General features: G+C 35.9%; 1 protein-coding gene across 1 annotated transcript in view; it reads right to left on the reverse strand.

The window, feature by feature from the left end:
• The window catches only part of PCDH15 (protocadherin related 15), an 807822-nt gene that overhangs the window by 382967 nt on the left and 401891 nt on the right, over positions 1-22964 (reverse strand). Inside the window, exon 7 of the mRNA XM_060286024.1 lies at positions 14169-14279. Coding sequence (XP_060142007.1) covers positions 14169-14279 — 111 coding nt within the window. The remainder of the gene's footprint in view (positions 1-14168; positions 14280-22964) is intronic.

Raw genomic sequence — 22964 nt, forward strand, 5'->3', positions numbered from 1 at the left:
TCTCTTGCATTCCTATACACTTATGATGAAAAATCTGAAAGAGAAATTTAAGAAACACTCCCATTTACCATTGCAAGAAAAAGAATAAAATACCTAGGAATAAACCTACCTAGGGAGACAAAAAGACCTGTATGCAGAAAACTATAAGACACTGATGAAAGAAATTAAAGATGATACCAACAGATGTAGAGAAATATACCACATTCTTGGATTGGAAGAATCAATATTGTGAAAATGACTAAACTACCCAAAGCAATCTACAGATTCAATGCAATCCCTATCAAATTACCAATGGCATTTTTTACGTAACTAAAAGAAAAAAATCTTAAACTTTGTATGGAGACACAAAAAACCCCGAATAGCCAAAGCAGTCTTGAGGGAAAAAAACGGAGCTGGAGGAATCAGACTCCCTGACTACAGACTATACTACAAAGCTACAGTAATCAAGACAATATGGTACTGGCACAAAAACAGAAACATAGATCAATGGGACAAGAAAGAAAGCCCATAGGTAAACCCACGCACTTACGGTCAACTAATCTATGACAAAGGATGCAAGGATATATAATGGAGAATAGAGAGTGTCTTCAATTAGTGGTGCTGGGAAAACTGGACATCTACATGTGAAAGAATGAAATTAGAACACTCCTTAACACCATACACAAAAATAAACTCAAAATGGATTCAAGACTTAAATGTAAGGCCAGACACTATAAAACTCTTAGAGGAAAACAGGAAGAACACTCTTTGACATAAATCACAGCAAGATCTTTTTTGATTCACCTCCTAGAGTAATGGAAATAAAAACAAAAATAAACAAATGGAACCCACTGAAAATTAAAAGCTTTTCCACAGCAAAGGAAACCATAAGCAAGACAAAAAGACAATCCTCAGAATGGGAGAAAATATTTGCAAACGAATCAAGGGACAAAGGATTAATCTCCAAAATATATAAACAGCTCATGCAGCTCAATAAGAAGAAAATAAACAACACAATCCAAAAATGGACAGAAGACCTAAATAGACATTTCTCCAAAGAAGACATACAGGTGGCCAAGAATCACGTGAAAAGCTGCTCAACATCACTAATTATTAGAGAAATGCAAATCAAAACTACAATGAGGTATCACCTCACACCAGTTAGAATGGGATTCATCAGAAAATCTACAAACAACAAATGCTGGTGAGGGTGTGGAGAAAAGGGAACCCTCTTGCGTTGTTGGTGGGAATGTAAATTGATACAGCCGCTATGGAGAACAATATGGAGGTTCCTTAAAAAACTAAAAAGAGAATTACCATATGATCCAGCAATCCCACTACTGGGCGTATACCCAAAGAAAACCACAATTCAAAAAGACACACGCACCCCAACATTCATTGCAGCACTATTTGCAATAGCCAGGTCATGGAAGCAACCTAAATGCCCATCAACTGACAAATGGATAAAGAAGATGTGGTACATACATACAATGGAGTGTTACTCAGCCATAAAAAGGAACAAAATTGGGTCATTTGTTGAGACGTGGATAGATCTAGAGACTGTCATACAGAGTGAAGTAAGTCAGAAGGAGAAAAACAAATATCGTGTATTAACGCATGTATGTGGAACCTAGAAAAATGGTACAGATGAACTGGTTTGCAGGGCAGAAGTTGAGACACAGATGTAGAGAACAAACGTATGGACACCAAAGGGGGAAAGCTATGGGGGGGTGGGGATGGTGTTGTGATGAATTGGGCAATTGGGATTGACATGTATACACTGATGTGTATAAAATTGATGACTAATAAGAACCTCCTGTATAAAAAAATAAATAAAATTCAAAAATTAAAAAAAGAAAAAAAAGTCAGTAAAAATTGGCTTGATGAATAAATAAAAATATAGGAAAAAAGAAACAATCCTGCAGTGATAAAGCAGGACCCTGGTTCCTGCTCAAGGAATATATGTAACCATATATTTGAGCTCTTCTGCAGGAACTAAGGCCCCCACCCAGGTGGAGAATGGTAACTTCAGGGTGAGTATAAGATTCCTGAAACACTGCCCTGTTACCTCACCACCAACCAATCAGAAGGAAGTCTGAACACAGTGGAAGATAACAAAGACTCTGACTCCCCCCTCCCCAAACGATTAATGTGATTAACTTCCCCTTTCCCCCTTTAAAGACTTTCATGGTCAAGCAGAACCTTTAGATTTGGTTCTTGGACCCGAGTCCACCTTCTCCAGGTTGCCAGCCTCCTGAATAAAGCAACCTTTCCTTTTCAACCAACAACTGTCTCTTGAGTATTAGCTTTCAAGTGGCAAGCAGCAGAACCTGAGTTTGGGAACAACTCTAGTATTCTTTGACGTTTAGATCCATTATAAGACAGACTGTGGTCAAAACATGGGAAAAAAGTTTAAATTTCCCAAGTGTGGGGATTCACTAGACCCTCAGAGTTCATATACAAATTATTTTAAATTAAAGACATTAGAGATTGAACATACACAAAAAGAAGCCTTTTCAGAGTTTTCCTTATCTTATTAAAAGCAGAAGCTGCCATGAATCTCTTCCTTGGGAGAGTTTTATAGCCATGAGAAAAGGAGAAAAAAAAAAAAAAAAAGAAGAAGAAAAACACTAACATCTACATAAACACACATTACCACAAACTTTCTTTGTCTCCTGTTTACCCTCCCTAGAGACCTGCTCCTTGTTCCCAAAGAAGTATTTTCTCCCTCCTCACGCATGAAGTGAGGTACATAAAACCTCATCTCTAGCTGCTCAGGGAGCAACTTCTTTTGTTAGCGCTCATACGCACATACTTTATTCTTTCTAAAATACTTAATGAAATATTTTATTCTTTCTACTGTTAAAAACTGTTTTTGGGGTTTTTATTTTGTTTTGCTTTTTGTTCAGTTTAATTTGAAAGTCGCCAATTAGTAAATCTAAGAAGGCAGAGAAAAACATTTTTCCTTCTCAAGAAGGGAATAAACATGATCAAGATTACACTGATAATTATGATTGGTTAAACTTTATTTTATTTTATTCTATTCTATTCTATTCTATTTTACTTTATTATTTATTTATTTATTTTTGGCCTCAATGCACAGCTTGTGGGATCTTAGTTCCCTGACCAGGGATTGATCCCGGGCTCTGGGCAGTGAGAGCACAGAGTCTTAACCCCTGGACTACCAGGGAATTCCCCTGATTGGTTAAATTTATGGGGTATAAAGATTTTTTCTTAAAGTCCTTCTTTAATTGTTCTAAATTTTCCATGTCTGTTTATTATATCTAGTACAGTTGAAAGTATAATAGGAGTAGCAAATGACACATGAGACAACTTTGGTGGTCCACAAATAAATTTTTTAAATTATACTTTAAATGTATGAATTGAGTATATATAGAAGACTCTTAATTTAACATAAATTATTTAGAAAACACAACTGGTTCATCAAACCTACTATTTTTTTTTTTTTTTTTTTTTTTGCGGTACGCAGGCCTCTCACTGTTGTGGCCTCTCCCATTGCGGAGCACAGGTTCCAGACGCGCAGGCTCAGCGGCCATGGCTTACGGGCCCAGCCGCTCTGCGGCATGTGGGATCTTCCCGGACCGCGGCACGAACCCGTGTCCCCTGCATCGGCAGGCGGACTCTCAACCACTGCGCCACTAGGGAATCCCAAACCTAATATTTTAAGATTATGATTGTGTAGGGGAGCAGAATTTACCACCCCCAAATATGTCTCTTTGGCATAGGATTATTTCAGGCTGATTATTTTTAAGAAACTGTAGACACAGAAGTTTTGAAAACTGGGTAAAAGTTACCCCTTTGTATGAGTCATTTACGTGTACTAGGGAAATCTCCATTTGTAAAGGTGTCTCTCTGGCTGCACCAGAAAGAAGGAGATGAACTTATCTCTAGAAACTTATCATGCAGATGGCAACAATTTAAATCTGCATATCAACTTTACCCTTGTTTACTGAGCTCTTTCAGGTAACCTCCCATAACTGACCTTCTACCCTCAACATCTTCTTTTGTGTTTAGCTGAAGATGGTAATTAAGGTGACGGCTTCTGCCATTCTGGAGTAGAGTTACCCTATTTTCCTGAGTTTCTCCCATGTATACAGAAGGCATATATGTGAGGAAACTTTTGTGTTTCTTCTGTTAATCTGTTTTATATCAATGTGATTATTAGATCAGCCAAAGAATCTAGAAGGGTAGAATGGAAAATTTTCCCACCCCTACAACTGCTTAGGATGTACTTTTTAAAAAAGACTGCATCAATCTAAAGTTTAAGAAAAATATTGAATGAATACCATTTTATGTGATATTGGATGTGTTACTGGCAGAATGGCGATTTCCTCAGTTCTTGCCCTTCTCAAGAGAAATAATTCAGTCTAGAGGCATAGAGCAGTATTAAATAGCAAGAGTTTTATTAAGCAGAGTGAAAGTACACTCCTGAGAAAGGATGAGAGTGGGCTGTCTGGAAACCAGAAGTAGTCTCGCAATGGGGCAGGGTTAGGATTTTTAGAGTGGTGGTCCCTCCTTGTGTCCTGCATCATTTAACTGACAAGTTGATTGACAGCTTTAAGTTATATAACTTTTCCCCTAGTGTGCAGGTGCTTACCCATAAGCACCGAAGCAAAACCCACGTGGGTGGGGGGAGGCAAAAACCGCAAAACTAATTTATTAGAAATATGGCACAATGAACCCTGGATTACCTTGAGTCACCTTTTAGGTCTTGGTGCACCTGTGCCAACCTGTGCTGGCAGGTTTACCTTGCTTGGTCCTGATATGGCTGGAAACTTAGCAGTGGTCCTTGACTAGAAGAGGGAAGATCTCTGGGCATGCTCTGATTACCAGTGTCCACATGGGGAGGGAAAGATGACCCCATCCAGGATGGGATGGGACCCACTCAAGTCTGACTACCTACCTAACAGATGTGGCAAAAAAGTTTGTAATATCCCAGAAGCAGTATTTCTATACTTGCATGTCACTCAACCTTACCTCTCATATGTTACAGCCAAGTCACTGTAATAGACAAAGTATAATGTTTTCTACCCTAAGTCTTTCAGTTTGTCAGCAACAAATCTATTACTATTCTCTGCTTCTTTGGGTTATTGTTGCCACTCCATAACATGGATACAACTGCATTAGAGAGGGTGCATATTTACCAAAATACGCAATATAGGCTTTTGTCTTATACTGGGAAAAGAAATTGCTTACAAAGTGTTGAGCTATAAAATCTCGATTTTTAAGTGGAAACTGAAAAAAAAAAAAAAAGAAAAAGATCAGATAACGTACTGTGGAGGGGAAAAAATAATTTTCCTCTACCCTTTTAGGTTCTTAGATAAAACCCCTCAGTACTAAAAGACAGATTAACAGGAGTAAAACAAACAGTTTAATAACATGTATACTTCCTGTATACAGGGGAGATAACCAGGAAAACTGAGTAACTCCCCAAAATGGCCCAAGTCACCACCTTGAATACCATCTTCAGCTAAAGACAAAAGATGTTGGGAGGGGAAAGCCAAATTTTCAGTGGAAGCACAGTAAACAAAAGGTATGTTTGTTATGCAGATTTAAATCTAAGCCTTCTCCATTGATAAGAGTTTCTAGAGATTTAGAGTCATCCTTGTCTTCCTGGTACAGACAGAAAGACACCCTTATAATTGGAGATTTCCCTTGTAAATGTAAATTGCTTCTACTGGTTTTCAGAGCTTCTTTTCTGTCTGCTGGGTTTTTTTTGTTTGTTTTTGTTTTTTTGTTTTTTTTATTACTTAGCCTAAAATAATTCTTATGCTTGCTGAAATAAAATTCATAATTTATGGCAAGATGAGAAAATTCCCTCCCCTTTAGTGTGTATTGCACATCTGCATTATTCAGACCTCCTTAGGAAAAAATATTCCTTCTAATCCCATCAATGGTCATAACTCCTTAGGAGATAACCTTCCTTCTTAATCTTGTAAGGAGTCATGATGATCCATGACCCACTACTCTTTGTACCTATAGATCTAGGTTGTGTAAACTGTGTAAAATATGTCATTTAATGTACAGCCCTCTGTCTCAAAAACCTATATAACTGTGCTTTGACCTCTAATGGGCAGAACAGTTCTGCAAGCTCTCTGAGAGGTTGTTCCTGAGTTATAATCCTCAGTTTGGCTCAAATAAAAATTTCCATAACTTTCTTAGATCACTTTATTAATTTTTTTTGTCAGCATGCTAAAGAGGCATATTTTAGAGCGACACATTCTGCTTCCCTTTACTACTACTGGGAGCAGAGATATAGTAACAAAAACTACCAACATGTTTTATGTGTACATGGAGATTCCCCAGAATTTGCCACCAATAAATATAACATGTTATAATGAAATATGAAAATAGGCCTCATGCACATTCCTAACTTGCAAGCCTCTGGAAGGTGTTGTTAATCCATGATGCTCTTTTTCCAGTTCAGAACCAAATTTGATCTTAAAATACTGTCTAAAGCAAAGCCCCTGACAATTAAGATAAAAACCGAAAAGAAAGGAATATTTTACTCTTTCTAGTATAATGCTGCTGCTCACAACTCTTCTGAATAAAGGAAATAACATTCTAAATTGGGAGTGGTATAAATAAAACATAATTATTTACATAAATATTTTATATGATTTCATTAAATTTACATTTGCATTCATTGTTATGTGAAAATCCAGTACATATTAAAAACTAATCCCCAAAATCCTTCCTTCTCCTCTTCTATTTTCCTTCATTTCTTTTCTATCATTTTAAAAATAAGGTAACACTTTAAAATTTTAGACATTTAAAAATAAGATATTGGGCTTCCCTGGTGGCGCAGTGGTTGAGAGTCCGCCTGCCGATGCAGGGGACACGGGTTCGTGCCCTGGTCTGGGAAGATCCCACATGCTGCGGAGCGGCTGGGCCCGTGAGCCATGGCCGCTGAGCCTGCGCGACCGGACCCTGTGCCACAACAGTGAGAGGCCCGCGTACCGCAAAAAATAAAATAAAATAAAAAATAAGACATCATTAATTTAGGAAACTGTGACTGTAACTGGCAAGCAAGAATGTATCTCTTTCAAAGTTAACCAAGTTTGACGGTTTCATTTGTATTTTCTCAATGTGCGTTATTATTTCACATATCATTTATATATTTGCTAACATTAAACATTTAATTATATGAAACCTTTATTTAGCTTCCATAACCACTGTGAGTATAGTTATGCAAGTAATTGCAGGTGATACAAAGAATAATCCAGTATAAAAACTGACATGCAGGAATTTAAAAGCAGAGAGATAACTACAACGTAGACTCAAAGAGCCACAAAGAATATTCATCAGAGTGTGAGATTTGACCTAGCTGAAACATTCTCTCAACGCCTCATAAGGAAGTGGTATTGACCTTGTCACTGAATCACTGAATACTTAGCATCTTTATTCAAAGCCTCCAATCATCTGGTCTCATAACATCACAATACAGTATTATAACATGATATCTGACATATCAAAGACATGCATTTTTAAAATTAATTATTTAATAAATAAGTAGAAAATTTCATCAATATATTGTAAGGAAGAACTATTCTTTAATTTGTTTCAGAAAAGGAGATCTGTGCCTAGTAGAATTTCAAAGAAAGTTACTTTTATAAATAGCTCAGAGACAACTAACTCATTGTCACAATCCACTTTTTACAAAGCACATTTTTATAAAACTGCAAATATTTCAACTATGAAAATGTTAGAGAAATAAAACACCTCTAACCATCAAATGATAAGTAAGACTTCAATTCCTTCATCTCAATAGAAAGGCTTTCTTGCTATAAAATAGTTTAATTGCACACTATTCTTTGATCAAACTAGAGAAAAATGCTAATTTTTAATTCACCTAGTATCTGCTCTATATTTAGAACTGTATTAAGTCAAATATTGGTTATGTGGAGTGGAGCCAGGAAAAATCTGGACTCTAACAAATACTGTGAAATTATATGAAACCTGGTTTTAAAAATGAGTATGAGACAAAAATGCTGATGTTCAGATTTATTTTTGAGGCAATGTCATAGGAGCCTTGGAATAAAGAGACTTCTAACACTTACATACTTAGTATTCAAGTAGTTTGTAGTTGACAAAATGGCTAAAGAGTGAGTGACCAGACTCACTCATAGATACATATATTAAGTACTCTTTCATTACCTTATCTGGTATTTGCAGTAGAGAAAGCAAAAAAAAAAAAAAAAAAAAAAAAGGCAACATAATTAGAGTTGCCTTGAGTCTTTTGACTCTAACTCAGTTACCTAAGACCTTGGAGGAATCTGTCATGCTTCTGTTCACCAATGGAAGATGGTCTATCACCAACTGAAATTTTAAAACTTACCCTAGTAACTTGATTCTGTTAGATTTCTTTATTCGAAAAAGAAAATAACAGCAACAAGTTTGCCTGGGTCTAAATCACTTTAGAAGTGTGTTCCTTTTTTCTTTTCTTTTCTTTTTCTTGAAAGTGTCTTTTTTGTTTAACTAATTTTCCTTAGCTTTTATGCATACTAGTAAACAGAATACTATCATTTTGCTTACTTATAAAATTTTCAAGCAATATCTTCATTACTTGAAAATTTTATAAATAGTTCTTAAACCATCAACAATTATCCTCCTATTTCAGTCTTACTCTCCAGAATATGCCCAAGAAACTGGCAAAACTAAAAACAATGGTTGTAATATTAGCACTTATTCCACATATCAGTAGGAGGTAGACATGAGGAAAGGTCAGGATAGGGGTTATTCTGAAAAGTGATTTATATAGTTTGAAATATGAAAGTATAGAAAGTAATTTTTATATCCAAACCTATATAATTGCAATGTTTTGAAGAAGAGCAGAATATGCCACCCCAAAATATGCTACATTGGCATATTGAGTATTTTACATTAAAGTTTCTTAAGAAACAGCCAGTGCAAGGAGGACATTTTGATCATCTTTTGTCCCCCTGAAAGCAGGACATAGATCTTCCATATGAAAAGAACCCTCCCTGTACCAGGAGAATAGAGGGCATCATTATCACCAGAAATAGGGAACTTAGGGCCAAGAGGCTGTGTAAAAGTACCATGGTCCTTTCTAATGTGATACCCTGAGCCCAAACCTCTTTGCCTTGTAAATTCTTCAGAAATTTGTAGTTTCCTTGTCTAAAAGACAGCCTGCTTTGGTCACTTTTTTCAGTCTCATATTTTTTTATGGAGCTCCTACACATACATTATTAAATTTGTTTTTCTCTTGTTAATCTGTGTTATGTTAATTTAATTTTTAGGCCAGCCAAAGAACTGTAAAAAATTCAACAAACTTCAGTTAAACAGAGTCAGGAGACCAGAAGGGGGAGCCCTCACACTTTGCAAGGACAGCATAGCTCAACAAGAAGAATGCCTCCTCTTCCATCCTTACAACAGCTCAGCTAATGAAAAGCCATGGTCTCTTTGTTTACTATAGCTCTCCCAACTTCTTATCTCCCCCTCTCTCTCCTTCCCTTGTTTTGTAGGGACTTGCACATGGCTCACCGTGTGTAGACCCCAAATTGCAATTCCCTTCTTATCCCAAATAAACCCATTTTTGCTGGAGAAATAACGGGCAGTCTATTTATTTTAGGTCAACAGAACCTGGAAGGGAAGAAGGAAAAAGTTTTTCATCCCTACAGTTTACACACATTTTTTGCATACTCGAGTCCATTAAGAGAAAAGAGAGAGCTGAGAAAGATATAGTATCATATATTTTTTAAATACAGTATCTTGTTATGAAAGATAGTTATGTCCCTTCTCTAGATTTTTGATGTATGTGAAAATATGGAATAGCACTGCTAATTGACAGAATAATTCAAAAAGTATTCTTGCTATGTGTCTTAATGAAATGTAAATCTTTTCTTTCTGACAATTATTTAAGGGCTCTTGAGTAGTTAAGAGCCCTTAAGATTTCCCTCAGGATAACCATAATACAGAAAGAGTTGGCTTGAAGATATCGATGTATAGAGATGGGTTTGATTTTTTTATGATTTAGGGTAACATCAAAATTGGAGTTTGTGGTGACAGAATGTATCAGAAGTTTCAACAAAAGGAAACCCCTGACTTTTGTACTTCTTTGAACTTCCTTTCCTAGATTTTTTTCTCCTTTTTTCTGGAATTTCATTGCCTCATTGGCTATTCATATTTTTTAAAAAACGGTGTGGGTAATACTGTTGCAAAAATTCTAAAGAAAATAGTGACAAGTTTTCTAATGTGGGTCACCCAAAACTCTTGCAATTTATTTAAGAATCATAACATGTTCACATGGATAAAAAATCATAACATGCTCACAACTACAAGAAATTTGAATGATTCCTTTTGCAAATCAATCAAATCTTTGTACTCTAAGCAAAGCCAGGCCAAATCTGAGTAATGTTCAGTAATTTATCATCAGACCTCTAGCTTCTTAGAAACCATCTACTTTAAAGTCCAAATTGATTGCTCATATTTCAGCTCTTCTTATGACTCCAAGATAATAAGTAGGTTTTTAATTGACATAGTTTACATTGTACATTGGTTTACATACCATCAATAAAATAACTACAAAGAATATAAAATAATAATTAAAAGATATTTTAATATATGGGTATCATTATTCTATATAAATATAAGAATATAAATTGTATAGATATTGATATATATGAGTAAGTAAATGTTTAACAGCCAACTGAGACAAGCAGTCCCGACTGAGGCTTGAGATAGATGGGTCCCAGGCAAGACATTTACAACTAGCCTCCTGTTTATACTTTGAGATAGAAATAACAACAGGAACAGGATGAATAGCTAGACTTTGTCTCCTGTGGACACTGTAAGATAACAGTAATGGCAGGGGAGGGAGGGGCTAAGTCTTCCTGGGGTAAAAGATAAGGAGGTCACAACTCCCTTATTCTTGGGGTCAGGGAGACCTCCCAAATTACACTTGCACAGAAAGTTTCCTCAGGAAACGGGGTGCCAGACAACAGTAAGTTTTGCTAACTTCCCTGAGCCCCTCACACTGAAATCCATCTTGGCTAAAGAGGGCGAAGGCACATGGGGAGGGCCCTGAGACAAATCAGATAGGGGTAAAAGCAAGACGACTGGTCAGAGGAAAACAAAGACCTGGAAGCCTGCCCCCTTATAAATGATTTAAACTTCCCGAAGATGTGACTCTTACTGAGCCTGCCCATGTGTCTATCCACAATATTCCTCTCTTGTCCTCCAAAGGGGACAAAAGCCAGGGCAGTGTTGCAGCCAGGGTTGAATCCCTGGTTGGGGAACTGAGACCCCGTGTCAAGCTGCCGCAGCCATGGCTACACCACAGGGCCCCCAAGAACGTGACTTGGAGCATTTGTCACTTTCCATACTGTAAATATCTCCCACCATGGCCACAAATGAGGTCACTGTACTTGGAGTTGGAAAGAGATGTCCAAAATTGGCCCTCAAAGCAAGCGTGAGCCATCTTTTCAGCTCCAATAAGCCACTGTCTTAAGTAAGTTATATATCTAAAATGTACAGGAAATAGGCATTTTTCTTTATAACTTGTGGGAATGTGATGTGCTGCAACAATTTGGAAGATAATATGGCATTACCTACTAAGATGAAAAGTATATGTATATGTATGTATGTATATACATATATATACATGAATATATACAATTTTTCTCATAGTAACTTTATCTTTTAATTATCTATTCATGAACAAGTAAGTACTGGTACTTAAGAGGTTTATGTAATACTGTAATGATATCAGAATATATTCCAAGCATTAGTTTAAGCACATTTTTGTTTGCTAACTTGCTAATCCTCACAAGAACCCTATGTGGTATATTTCATTAATATCCCCATTTTACTACTTAGAAAACTGACATACAGAGTATACCAAAAGTCACACGCTAGGAAATGGCAGAACTAGGATTTGAATTTGGGCAATGTGGTTCTAGAATTCATGCTTTTACCACTATACTATACTCCCTGCCTCTCAGGAGAATCATGAGATTAGCTATCAGTTCTGTGCCAAAAACCAAAAATAAACAAAAAAACCTTAAGTATAGTTGAATAAATTGTGATATATCCTAATTTTAGTATATTATATAACTTTTAAAAGGATATAATCTGAAAACTTTTAAAAACACTAAAAATCTTATAACTTCCTATATTTAGCATTCACATTTTGTATCGCATAATTTACATTTGTATAAAAATTACTATTACAGATAAATTCACGTCTTCATTCAATTTCTCACCAATTCCATTCCTTCCTTTCGAGGATCCATGTATATCCTGTTATTTCATAATTTTATCCTTGAAATGCTAAAATCTTATCAGTCTTTCCCCAGTTATGAGTAGTCTAGCAAATTGGATTTGAATTGTCCCAGATGTCTTTATAAATAGTTTAAAGTAGATGACAAGTCAGAAGATTTATTTTATTTTATATTTCTTTAAAAAAAAACACCTCATTTTAAATTGCACAATAAAAATTAGCTTTCAAATCCATTCCATAGCAATCTGACTTTTCTGTAAATTTTATTAGAGATTCTGAGTCAGAAAGGAAAATTGTACCTTTTCTCCACATTTTCATTTACATAGGAAAAAAAGGGGTTCAGTGTTTTTGAGGAATGATGAGGGGCCCTCTTTAAGAGGTTTTACTTTTTCCTACATCTATAGTTTCTACTCTAGTCTCTGCTACTGAGCCCTAAGACAACCCACATTGAATTGGAAAAAAAGAAACAAAACAAGTATTTTGAATGAAAGTCTAGAAATCTGTCTTCAAAAAACTAGATTTCTATCTATACCTACCCACACACATATACTATATATGTAAACATGCATGCCCTTTCTGCTGAAATATCTCTAAAAAAGACAAAACATGGCCACTTAGCAACACTTTCTCGCATATAAACTTGTTCAGAACAGCTGATGGAGGATATTTCCTTTTGCCACTCCCTCTTGTCTTTCTGTTCAGCTATAAAAATATGATTACAATGCTTAGGGGTTATTAAAGGTACAGGCTGGCTTCAGAGTCTAACTACCTTTTCAGAATATGGCCCTGCCACTTATTATAGGAATTTTTTCAATGTCAGATGCTATCTGTCGCCAGCCCTGTTCGATTTTTTTTTACTGAAATACTAGCCCAATTCTCCTCCTTCCTAACAAATTATTATTATTTTTTCAATATGCCCAGCCCCAGGAGACGAACCATACTTGCTTGTCATCCAGAGATGATTGTCTCATTCCCCTTTACCACCTACAGACTTCCTTAACTTTACCGTCTGCTATGCTGACTCATATTCCTGTTCTGTGTGGGGAAGCTGGGTGGGAAGGAGCTTCCTCTCAGATAAAAGCAGACAGAATCAATGAACATAAGAAGTCCTAGTTTTACCACCCTTATACTCAGACTTGAATTGCAGTCGTGATGCTTATGGTGCTGGTATTCACTAGCACCAGAGCCATAAGCATCACAACTGCAAATGGGACATAAGGCATTGGAAAAACAACCAAATTTCAGGAAAAGACGGATTTTAAGGACAGAGGGAACCTGAGTCCTTGGTGATATACTTGAACTGTCAAATCAACTCTTGAATCACATAAATCTAAGAATTTTATTAAAATAATAATGATAATGACAATAATAATGTTATACAAGCAATTGTTTTTCAGGTTTTCTGTTACTGCAGTCCATATATGTGGGTTATGATCATAGTAGCTTAGATGTAGTGAGCAACTACTCAATAAAAGATAAATGATTCAATAAATGATTCAACAGTTCTCTACCTTTAGTGTACTTTGAAGTTCCCTGGGGAGCTAATAAAAAATGCAGGTATTCCACTTCAACCTTCTGAAATTTTTATTCAGAGGGTCTGAGGTTGTGTCCAGGAATCTGCATTTCTTATACACTCCCAAGGTGATTCTGCTGCAGTCATTCGGTGGATCATGCTTTGAGAAATACTTCAGTATGAGCTAAAAACAAATTATTGAAGTGTATGAGTGATTCAAAGAGTGAAGAATACAGTGAGTGGGAATAATCTTCCTACCCCATTCCATCCCATTTCCTATTCAGAAGACTATAATATACAAATTACACTGAGCGCAGGGCTACCCTGTTGAGGTCACAGTGAGCACATACATTCTGGGCAAGTTCTGTACTTCATAAATTCAGAAGAGGAAAGTAAGAGAAATTAAACACTCACATTAGCTTGGATGATGACAAAGTAGCGAGTCTTGTCTTCGTAGTTGAGCCTCTTCCTTAACACTACATCTCCAGTCAACATAAGGGGGATTGCAAAGGTGTCATTGGATGTCTGCAAATAGGTAAAGATACACATTTGAGATCATCTGAACATAAGATGAATTAGACAATCTTATATTTCAGTTTAGTCCCCTAGAAAATTATAGACAACATGTTCATCATCTGAAAACAGGATGTGAGTGTAAGCTTCAGATTTAATATTCTTATTTCCAAAAACTTGTCATTCTGATCAATAGGTCTCACTTTTGATAATGATAACCAGGAAACTTACTTCTTGTAAGTTTTTCATATATTATTAGGGTTACCCATCAACAGCCCTGGGATACTTCTAAGCCCAGATATCTGAAAAATCTTTCCTATTACCATATTATCTTTTCACAATTTTTTTTTAAACACCGAAGAGTTCAAAGATTGCAATTTGTGATTTCTACCTAATATCCCTTTTCGACATTGGTGCCCATTCTGTATTCTCAGTATTTTCAAGTACTGTATTAAATACAACTATTAACTTGAAACTTTGTGTTTTTGTGAAAAAGAATGTGCTGTAGCTTGTTTTTTGTTTGTTTGTTTGTTTTGTTTTGTTTGTTTTTCCAAGCCTCAGAACTGCTGTTCATTAGTTAAGTCTCCTATCCTGACAGGGGTTGAGTTTCTTCTTGGCAACATGCAGGTTATAAGGGCAACTTCCAAAGTGCCTTCCAGCAATACTGCTGTGGCATGAGCAGCCCTCACTGTAAGACAGTATAGTCATTCCTCAAGGGAATATAATTTAGGAGATCTGTCTCTCAGTCTTAAAAAGACCTTACATCACTTTTTTGTTTTAGTGCCATTTTGAAGACTGATAAAATAGTCTCTAAATTATGACAAGTCAGTTTTACTTTTAGTATTGGAACTTTTTTGGTTGATTGTTTTGTGCAGTGGTAGGCGTGCAAGTGATTGTGGGCAGCAGATGAAATACTTAGATTCTTCAGAAAAAGGAGGAGGAGGTGGGGGAGAGGGAGGGGGAGAGGCAAAGCAGAAGGAAGAAAGCAGAAGAAGAGGGGAAGGGAAGGAAGAAAGAGTGTGTGCATGCTTGTCTGTGTGTGTCTGTGTTTATACACTCAGCTGACACAAGGGGAGTTACTTAGAAACAGCGTTAATGAGAGAACAGCTGACTCAAATCTTCTATCTCAAGTTCGTTTGGGGGAATGTGGGCAAATTAACCTTCAATATCTAGAGTTGTGATCTCTCCCTCTCCATCTTTTTCTCCCTCCTTCTGTGACCCCCTCTCTTTCTCGTACACACACACAGAGTATACAATTGATAGATATTTTTTAATGATTTATTCTGTGTTCATGCAATTGGCCTTGCAGGTCTTTCTTGGATTCAGTCATTTAAAAAGTAATATTTTAAAACATAAATATAGAAAATGTGCCATAAAAGATATTTACAATTAAAAACAGGCGTTTGACATTTTCCCTAAATTTTTGCCTATTTAAACACTGCGGGACTCTAAACTATGCCAGGGAGAGTAAAAATTGTTTAATCTAAATATCTAAGTTAGTTATGGGGAATACTTTAGTTGATAATTGCCATATACACTGTAAAACACAACTCAGTGTGTTGTTATAGGGTTGTTAACTTTCAAAGACTCAATAACTGTAGAGACATATATCAATTCTAGCGTGTTTATGAAATATACGGTGGGTTGCTTACCGAAACGCCACCTCATCCTTGGAGTCAGAACTCCAAATGAGTTCAGATAATTGGTGGCTTTGTGCTTTAGGGGAGGCTATGACCCTAAGTGGGGTGAGTTTTGACAAATCTAATCCTACCATGGAAAATCCACACTCTTTGCCAGTGATTGTTTTGGAAATGTACGTGAGAGCTAATTCTAAATAATCTGAAGAGTTTTTCTTAATTGTAAAGAGAGAGAGAGACAAGAAAAAAAAGTGTTCCCTTCTCTGCTTACAGATGCTTTTATAAGGATGTAAAACCTGGAACCATCAGCAGCCATTTTGGAACTATTGAAACAGTTAATCTAGAAGTAAACAAAATGCTGAAAATGGAAGAGCAGAAAATGAAAAGAAGCTGGCTCTGTGATATCTCTGAGTTGCTTAACAAATCCTGATACCTCCCCTTCTCTGAACAACCTGTTACAAGAGATAATACATGACTTTGTTGGCAAAGTCACTTTAAATTCAGTTTTCTATTATTTGCAACTGAAAGCACTTTGATAAATGATTATCTCCTGCCTATGTGTCCTCATCATGCAGTCCCCTCTCTTTTCCATTTATGCCATGACTCTTTGCAGGTGACATTTGCTTTTAATTTTCTCCTGCCTAAACATTCTATCCGTCATTTCTCTGGATTATAAATCCTGCAAATCTTATTCAGTAAAATCTTATTTGTCATCCAATTTAGGATTAAATCTTTGCTCTTATGTTACATTATTTTTTCCAAACAGCATTTGTTATTTGTGCATTTTCTGCTTTCCCTCACAGATTTCTCAAGGATCTCTCAGTCTATGATGTGGAAATACTTACATTTATATTTCTAACCAAGTAACGTAATGGATGTTTGTGATCCTATTTTAGCTGATAATTTTCATTGGATATTTATAGAATTATTACAAGCATTGTAGTTAGTAATTAAGGATTATATTGTTCTTAAGAAAATTTTTTAATTAAATCTAATTCTTATTAGCTAAGTCCATCTTTTATAGATATCTGAGATTTTAATTGTGCTAGGAGTTTCATAAATACTTATGTTCCAAGAAACATAAGGAGAATATCTGCTTTATGATCAATGCTGTTTATAAATTATTGCATATGAAAAGCCTTTGTGTTAAAATTAACTTACTAATGAAACAAGTATTTATAAAGTATCCATTCTGTCTTGAAAAAACAGAATAATAATCATGAGAAAAATTAGAAACAAAATGTGGATAAATGTTTAGGGTGCTCTTTATTTGTCCTGTAGCAAAAAGAATATGGGATTAGATCAACTCAAAGTAAATGCCCTGCTGTAATGCTATTTCTAAAGCTCTACCTAAGGAGGAAAAAAAGAGCAAAATTTAGTAAGAAAATATGGTTGTTTTTTAAAATTATTATATGATAAGGCAATGTGACAATAATTTTCAAAGTTTAGAGTATATAAGGATCATAGAAATGTATCACTTAGATTGCAGATTCCAAGTCTATTCCTCCAAATTCCAGAAATTCTCAGAAGTCTATATTTCTAACAAAACTCTTGGGTGATTCTCATGTAGAAAGTCTAGGTTTTACTTTGAGAAACACTAGACTAGAAGATAGAAAGGACCAAGTTAAGCATATAAGAGTTTTGGCATTTGCTTGTGATCTCAACTCAATAATAAGCTCCTATAATACATTTTTAAGATGGATAATTATTTCATTTTTCTTTATTTTGGAGCTAGTTGTGTTACGTTAACAAATTGACTTGATGTTAGATTGGGATGAACTTTTAAATATAACTTGAGTGAAGACTCTCAAAGGTAATAACATGTTGAGCATTTAATATTTTGCGATTTTAGTAGTTACTAAAATTGTGCTTTTCTAATTCAATCTGATTCCTTTAATAATAAATAATACGTCAGAAGGATCCCATAACTCTGATATAGATATATGTGTGTGTGAGTGTGCATGTGTATCAGTGTATCAAGAGTATCTCAGTCTTATACTCTTGTCAAAGAACTGTTTGAGGTGGAAAGGGAGGTAGAGTCTGCACCCTCCCTTCCTCTACCATTTATTTTCCTCTCCTCTCATCCTTAGAGATTTGGTTCATCAACAAAGGAGAGGGGTGTAGGAACACAGTCATATCCTTTTTCTTAAGCAACCTACATTTTTTGGAAATAAGGCCCTGACCCTCTTTCTGTTAATTTTGGACACTGCTCTGTAAAGCACGAACTAGCACTTGTTTCTTTGGGTGATGAGAATTTAAATGCTGACCTCTACCTGCCCAGTGTTAATCAGGTCATTCCAATAATGACTAAGCCTCTTAATACCCACAGGCCCCAAACATCTGCTCTCCATCAGGAAAGGTCCACTCACAACTCCCTGGCAGTTTGGTGTCTCAGTAACTGTCAGACAAGGGGCAATTCTCCACTTAGTAAATGAGGGCATAGGGCAGTTTAAATGATTTTATCACTGTTGGAAGGATGAGAAAAAGTGTAGGAGGCATGTGTAATGCCCTTCCTTCACACACACACTCACACTGACTTAAGCAAAGAAGGGAGATGGAATGTTGACACTAACAATTCCGTGTTTCTCCAGAGTTGATTCCATCCCCCCACAGCCCTCTTTATTAACCTGTGGGAAGCTGAATTAGTACCAACGTAGATAAAATGACACCTCTCTGCTAGTCCTGTAAGGAGGTGTTGGGCTCCACAGTTGGAGATGATCTGGAAATGGACTATGAGGTACTTAGTGTTATTTGTTCTCAGCTGAGAACTCTGGTAATTCATCATTTTCTAATAAGCAGAAAAGATTCTGTTTGGCTTCTCATACCTATGCTATATTTACAAATACTGTTTTTGATATTAGCCATTCAACTGTAAGGACTAGATATTCAGTTCAAAAGAAGAGAGATTTTTGAGACCTGCACACACACAGACACACACATACACATATACATGTATATCTATTTCCTGGTTATCTAATGACAGAACCAAGGTACAAATATGCTTTACTGGGCCTGTAACTGGGAAGTGGTGGGAACTTAGGTAACAAGGAAAACATTTCTCAGTCTCTCAGAGGCTGTTAAGTTCTCTTATTATTGTTTTTCTACATTTTTTTGGAATCTCTCTCTCCCCTCTCTCTCTTTCTTCATCACCTCTAATCTCTCTCTCTCTTTCCCCATTTGTTCATGTTGAACAGGACTGTGACTTTATCTCTTAGTTTGAATAAACAGCACCAACTCTGTGTCCCAATCAGTCTGTAGTTGGTCTTAAGCTTGTCGTGGATTAATCAGGCCACCATGCCATTAGCTGCTGAACCATCCATGGTTTGGTGTGACTCCCCTAATCTGAATTACCTGAAGTGAAAAGTGGAGGATTAAGTAAGATCATGTAGCCCTTGTCTACTCAAAAGGGACTATGATTTGAGCAGCAACATTCGTTTGCTCCTAGTAGAATACCAACACCCTGATAATTGTTTCTCTACTTCATACACACTCATTCCTCCCTGCCACATAAACACACACAAATATGTATATGCACATTTAGGGGTGAAGGAAAGATTACAATGCAGTTCCTGTCACCTTCTTCTAACCAATTTCGTAGGAAATTGTATTTAGAAGTTTCTATTTGGCTTCAAAAGTCCATATGTTATAAATTTAAAATGTCACAGACTCACAGTTAAACAACCTGGGTTCAAAGTTTTACACAACGAAGGACTTCAGGCAATGACCTAATTAAACACAAGTGTTCACAAAGCTCATGCTTTGTGACCACCTAGAGGGGTGGGATGGGAAGGGAGGGAGGGAGACACAAGAGGGAAGAGATATGGGGATATATGTATATGTATAACTGATTCACTTTGTTATAAAGCAGAAACTAACACACCATTGTAAAGCATTTATACTCTAATAAAGGTGTTAAATAAATTAAACAAATAAAATATCCAAATGATACCTATTATATTAATAATTTCCTTTTTCCAAATAAGATAAACTCCCCAAAATGAAAAATTCCACACAATACATGACAAATTATTCTCCTCATTTTTCCTGAATCTTTTTCCTTTCTTTTCTTTTCTTTTCATGTTTTAAAATATAATTAGTTCAGTGTATTGTAGATGGCCTTAATTTTTATTACCATGAAGGCACAAAAAAATAGTATTTTACAGTAACTGTGATGAGCATAGTACAAATCCTCTTAGTTTGCTCTCTAGCGGACACCAATAATGAGGTATTTACTAAATTATTTTCATCTGAAAATATCAGACGAGAAAGGATAGGTTATGATGCAAGAATAAAACCCCCAAATTAATAGAATTTTTTAAAATTAGAATTTTTTATTTCGTACCCATTCTACATATCTACACTAACACATGTCAGCAAGTGGGCTCTGTTTATGTTTTCACTCAGGGACTCGGGCTAATGCATGTTTCACCTCAACATGTTTTTCTCCAATCACTGCAGCAGTGGGAGGGGAAACGGTGACTTGTATTTGATTCTTTGCGCCCATATCTCATTAGCCAGAGCAAGTAATTTTCTCTAACCCAAAAAAGTTCACTTCTGGCATGTCTCCAAAAAGAGAAAGAGACAGAAAGTTTTGGAAAATAACACAAATGCTTTCGCTTTAAATTTGGTTAATCAGTTAAGCAGTTCTTCATCCCCAAACTTCTTCTTTCTTTATTCTAGATAAAATTCAATAAAAACAATGGCAAAAAAAAAGTGCAATTTAAATTCTTCTGATTTTGTTAATAGGTTAAATAAAAGTGCTTTGTTTCAGTGAAGAGTTTACAACATTTGACAATTTAATTTTTTAAATTTTATTTTGGATAGTAAAAATGTCTGATTCTTATTTATTCCACATCTCCTAGTATAATTGTTCATCTACATCATAAAGGAAATACAGGTGTGGTAAAAAGGATCCTAATAATGCAAATGATTATTTTCAATTTATCCTCTATTAAAACCAGAATAGAACCTTCATTTCCTCTATTTTTTTTCCACAAACTTAAACAAAAAGACTCAAAAGTGCTTTTCCAAAGTAGATCAGTTTATACGACATTCAAAATGATGATAATAATACTGAACATTATAGTAGGTATGACAGATTCTTAAGGGAGGCCTCTCTATCCCCACTTGCTGACAAGCAACTCATACCTTTGTGTAATCCCCTCCCCTTGAGCGTGGGAAGGACCTCTGACTTGCTTCTAACCAATAGGATATGGCACAGGTGATAAACTGTCACTCTTGTGATTGCCTTATGTCATATAAGACTCCATCCTGCAGACTAGCTCTAGATACTCTCCTTGCAGGTTTAAGGAAGTAAGCAGTCAAGGAACTAAGGGTGGTTTCTAAGAGTTGAGAGCAGCCTCCAGCCAACATATAGCAAGAGGCCAAGGCCCTCTGTCCTACAACAATAAGGGAACTAATTCTAACAGCAGTCTGAGTTTACTTGGTAGGGGATTCTTCCCTACTCAAACCTCCAATGAGAACTAATCTGGGCAACATGTAGATTGTAACCACATGAGAACCTAAGCAGTTCAGCTTAGGTTAAGCCACAGAAACTAAACAAAATGAAAGTGTGTTGTTTTAAACCACTAAGTTTGTCATCCAACAGTAGATAACTAATACATTATGCTAATTACCAAGCCTTGTCTAAAGGATTGGTGGTGACATATAGTACTGGTAATTGGTAACTACTACATTTGATGAGTCAATAATTTTAAGTGATATTATATTTTTACTTCTCTGATATTTAGGAACACATTACTATGAGGGTATCCTCATATTAAAAACAATATGCTCACTATAAATGAAAAGATGGGAAACTCACCAAAATTAAAAACTATAAAAATATGGAAAATTTAGACCTGAAGATTATACTATCTGAAATTTAAAAAATAATAAATAAAAAAAGACAATTGGATACATTGGATAGTTTTAAGAATAGAATGGAGATGGCAGAGAACACTGTAACTTTGAATATAGATCAATAGTAAACACCCAGCTTGCAACCAAGTAATTAAAATATGTTGAAAATATATGAACAGAGCCTGTACCTGTGGAACAGTATTTAAATGCCTAATATGCCTGTAATTGGAGTCTCAGAGGGAGGAGTCAGGGAAATGGCATGAAAATATTAAACAATAGTGTCTGATAATTTCTTTCACTGGTGAAAGACAAATTTAGAGATTAAAGTTCAGCAAAACCCCTAAAAAAAGACAATTACAAAGAAAACTATACATTGGCATGCTCCCATGGTCAAGTTACCAAGCACTCAAAATTAAAATAAAAATCTTGAAAACGGTCAAAGAAAAATGGCACATTACATACTGGAAACATAATTCAAATTTCCATTGTCTTCCCTTATCAGAAACACTGGAGGCCAGTGTTTAAAGTGATGGGAAGAATTAATTAAAACATACTTTGGGGCTTCCCTGGTGGCGCAGTGGTTGAGAGTCCGCCTGCCGATGCAGGGGACACGGGTTCATGCCCCAGTCCAGGAAGATCCCACATGCCGCGGAGCGGCTAGGCCTGTGAGCCATGGCTGCTGAGCCTGCATGTCCAGAGCCTGTGCTCCGCAACGGGATACATTCATAAATTTCTACAAGGATGACTTGGATGATGTAAATGAGTGAAGTGATGAGGGTAAAAATGGATATACATATATTGTCTGAGTGACAGAAGTTTGCTTAATGGGAAAACATTAATTCAACCGTAGCTGATGCTGTCTTATTGGAAATCAGGACCAGGGTTGTCATACATCTATTTCTCAAGAGAGAAGAGAAAACTAAATTTGGATGTGAAATTTCATGATTTTTAGATTTTGGCTCAGAAATTATTTAAAATAATTTGTGGCCAAACAAAATTTTGTGAGTTGAATGAAACTCCAGGTCACTAATTTGTGATTTCTGCTAATGAATAATGTAGCATCAGACGGAAAACAAACAAAACAAAAAATAACCTAGGGAAAAAAAAATACCCTGAGATTTTTAAGTAGAACAGACCAATCTACACCTTTTACTATTTACCATACAGTGTGAGACTAATTTTAAAGAAATTTTTAACT

Source organism: Globicephala melas, chromosome 16, assembly GCF_963455315.2.
Source record: "Globicephala melas chromosome 16, mGloMel1.2, whole genome shotgun sequence".
NCBI classification, from domain to species: domain Eukaryota; kingdom Metazoa; phylum Chordata; class Mammalia; order Artiodactyla; family Delphinidae; genus Globicephala; species Globicephala melas.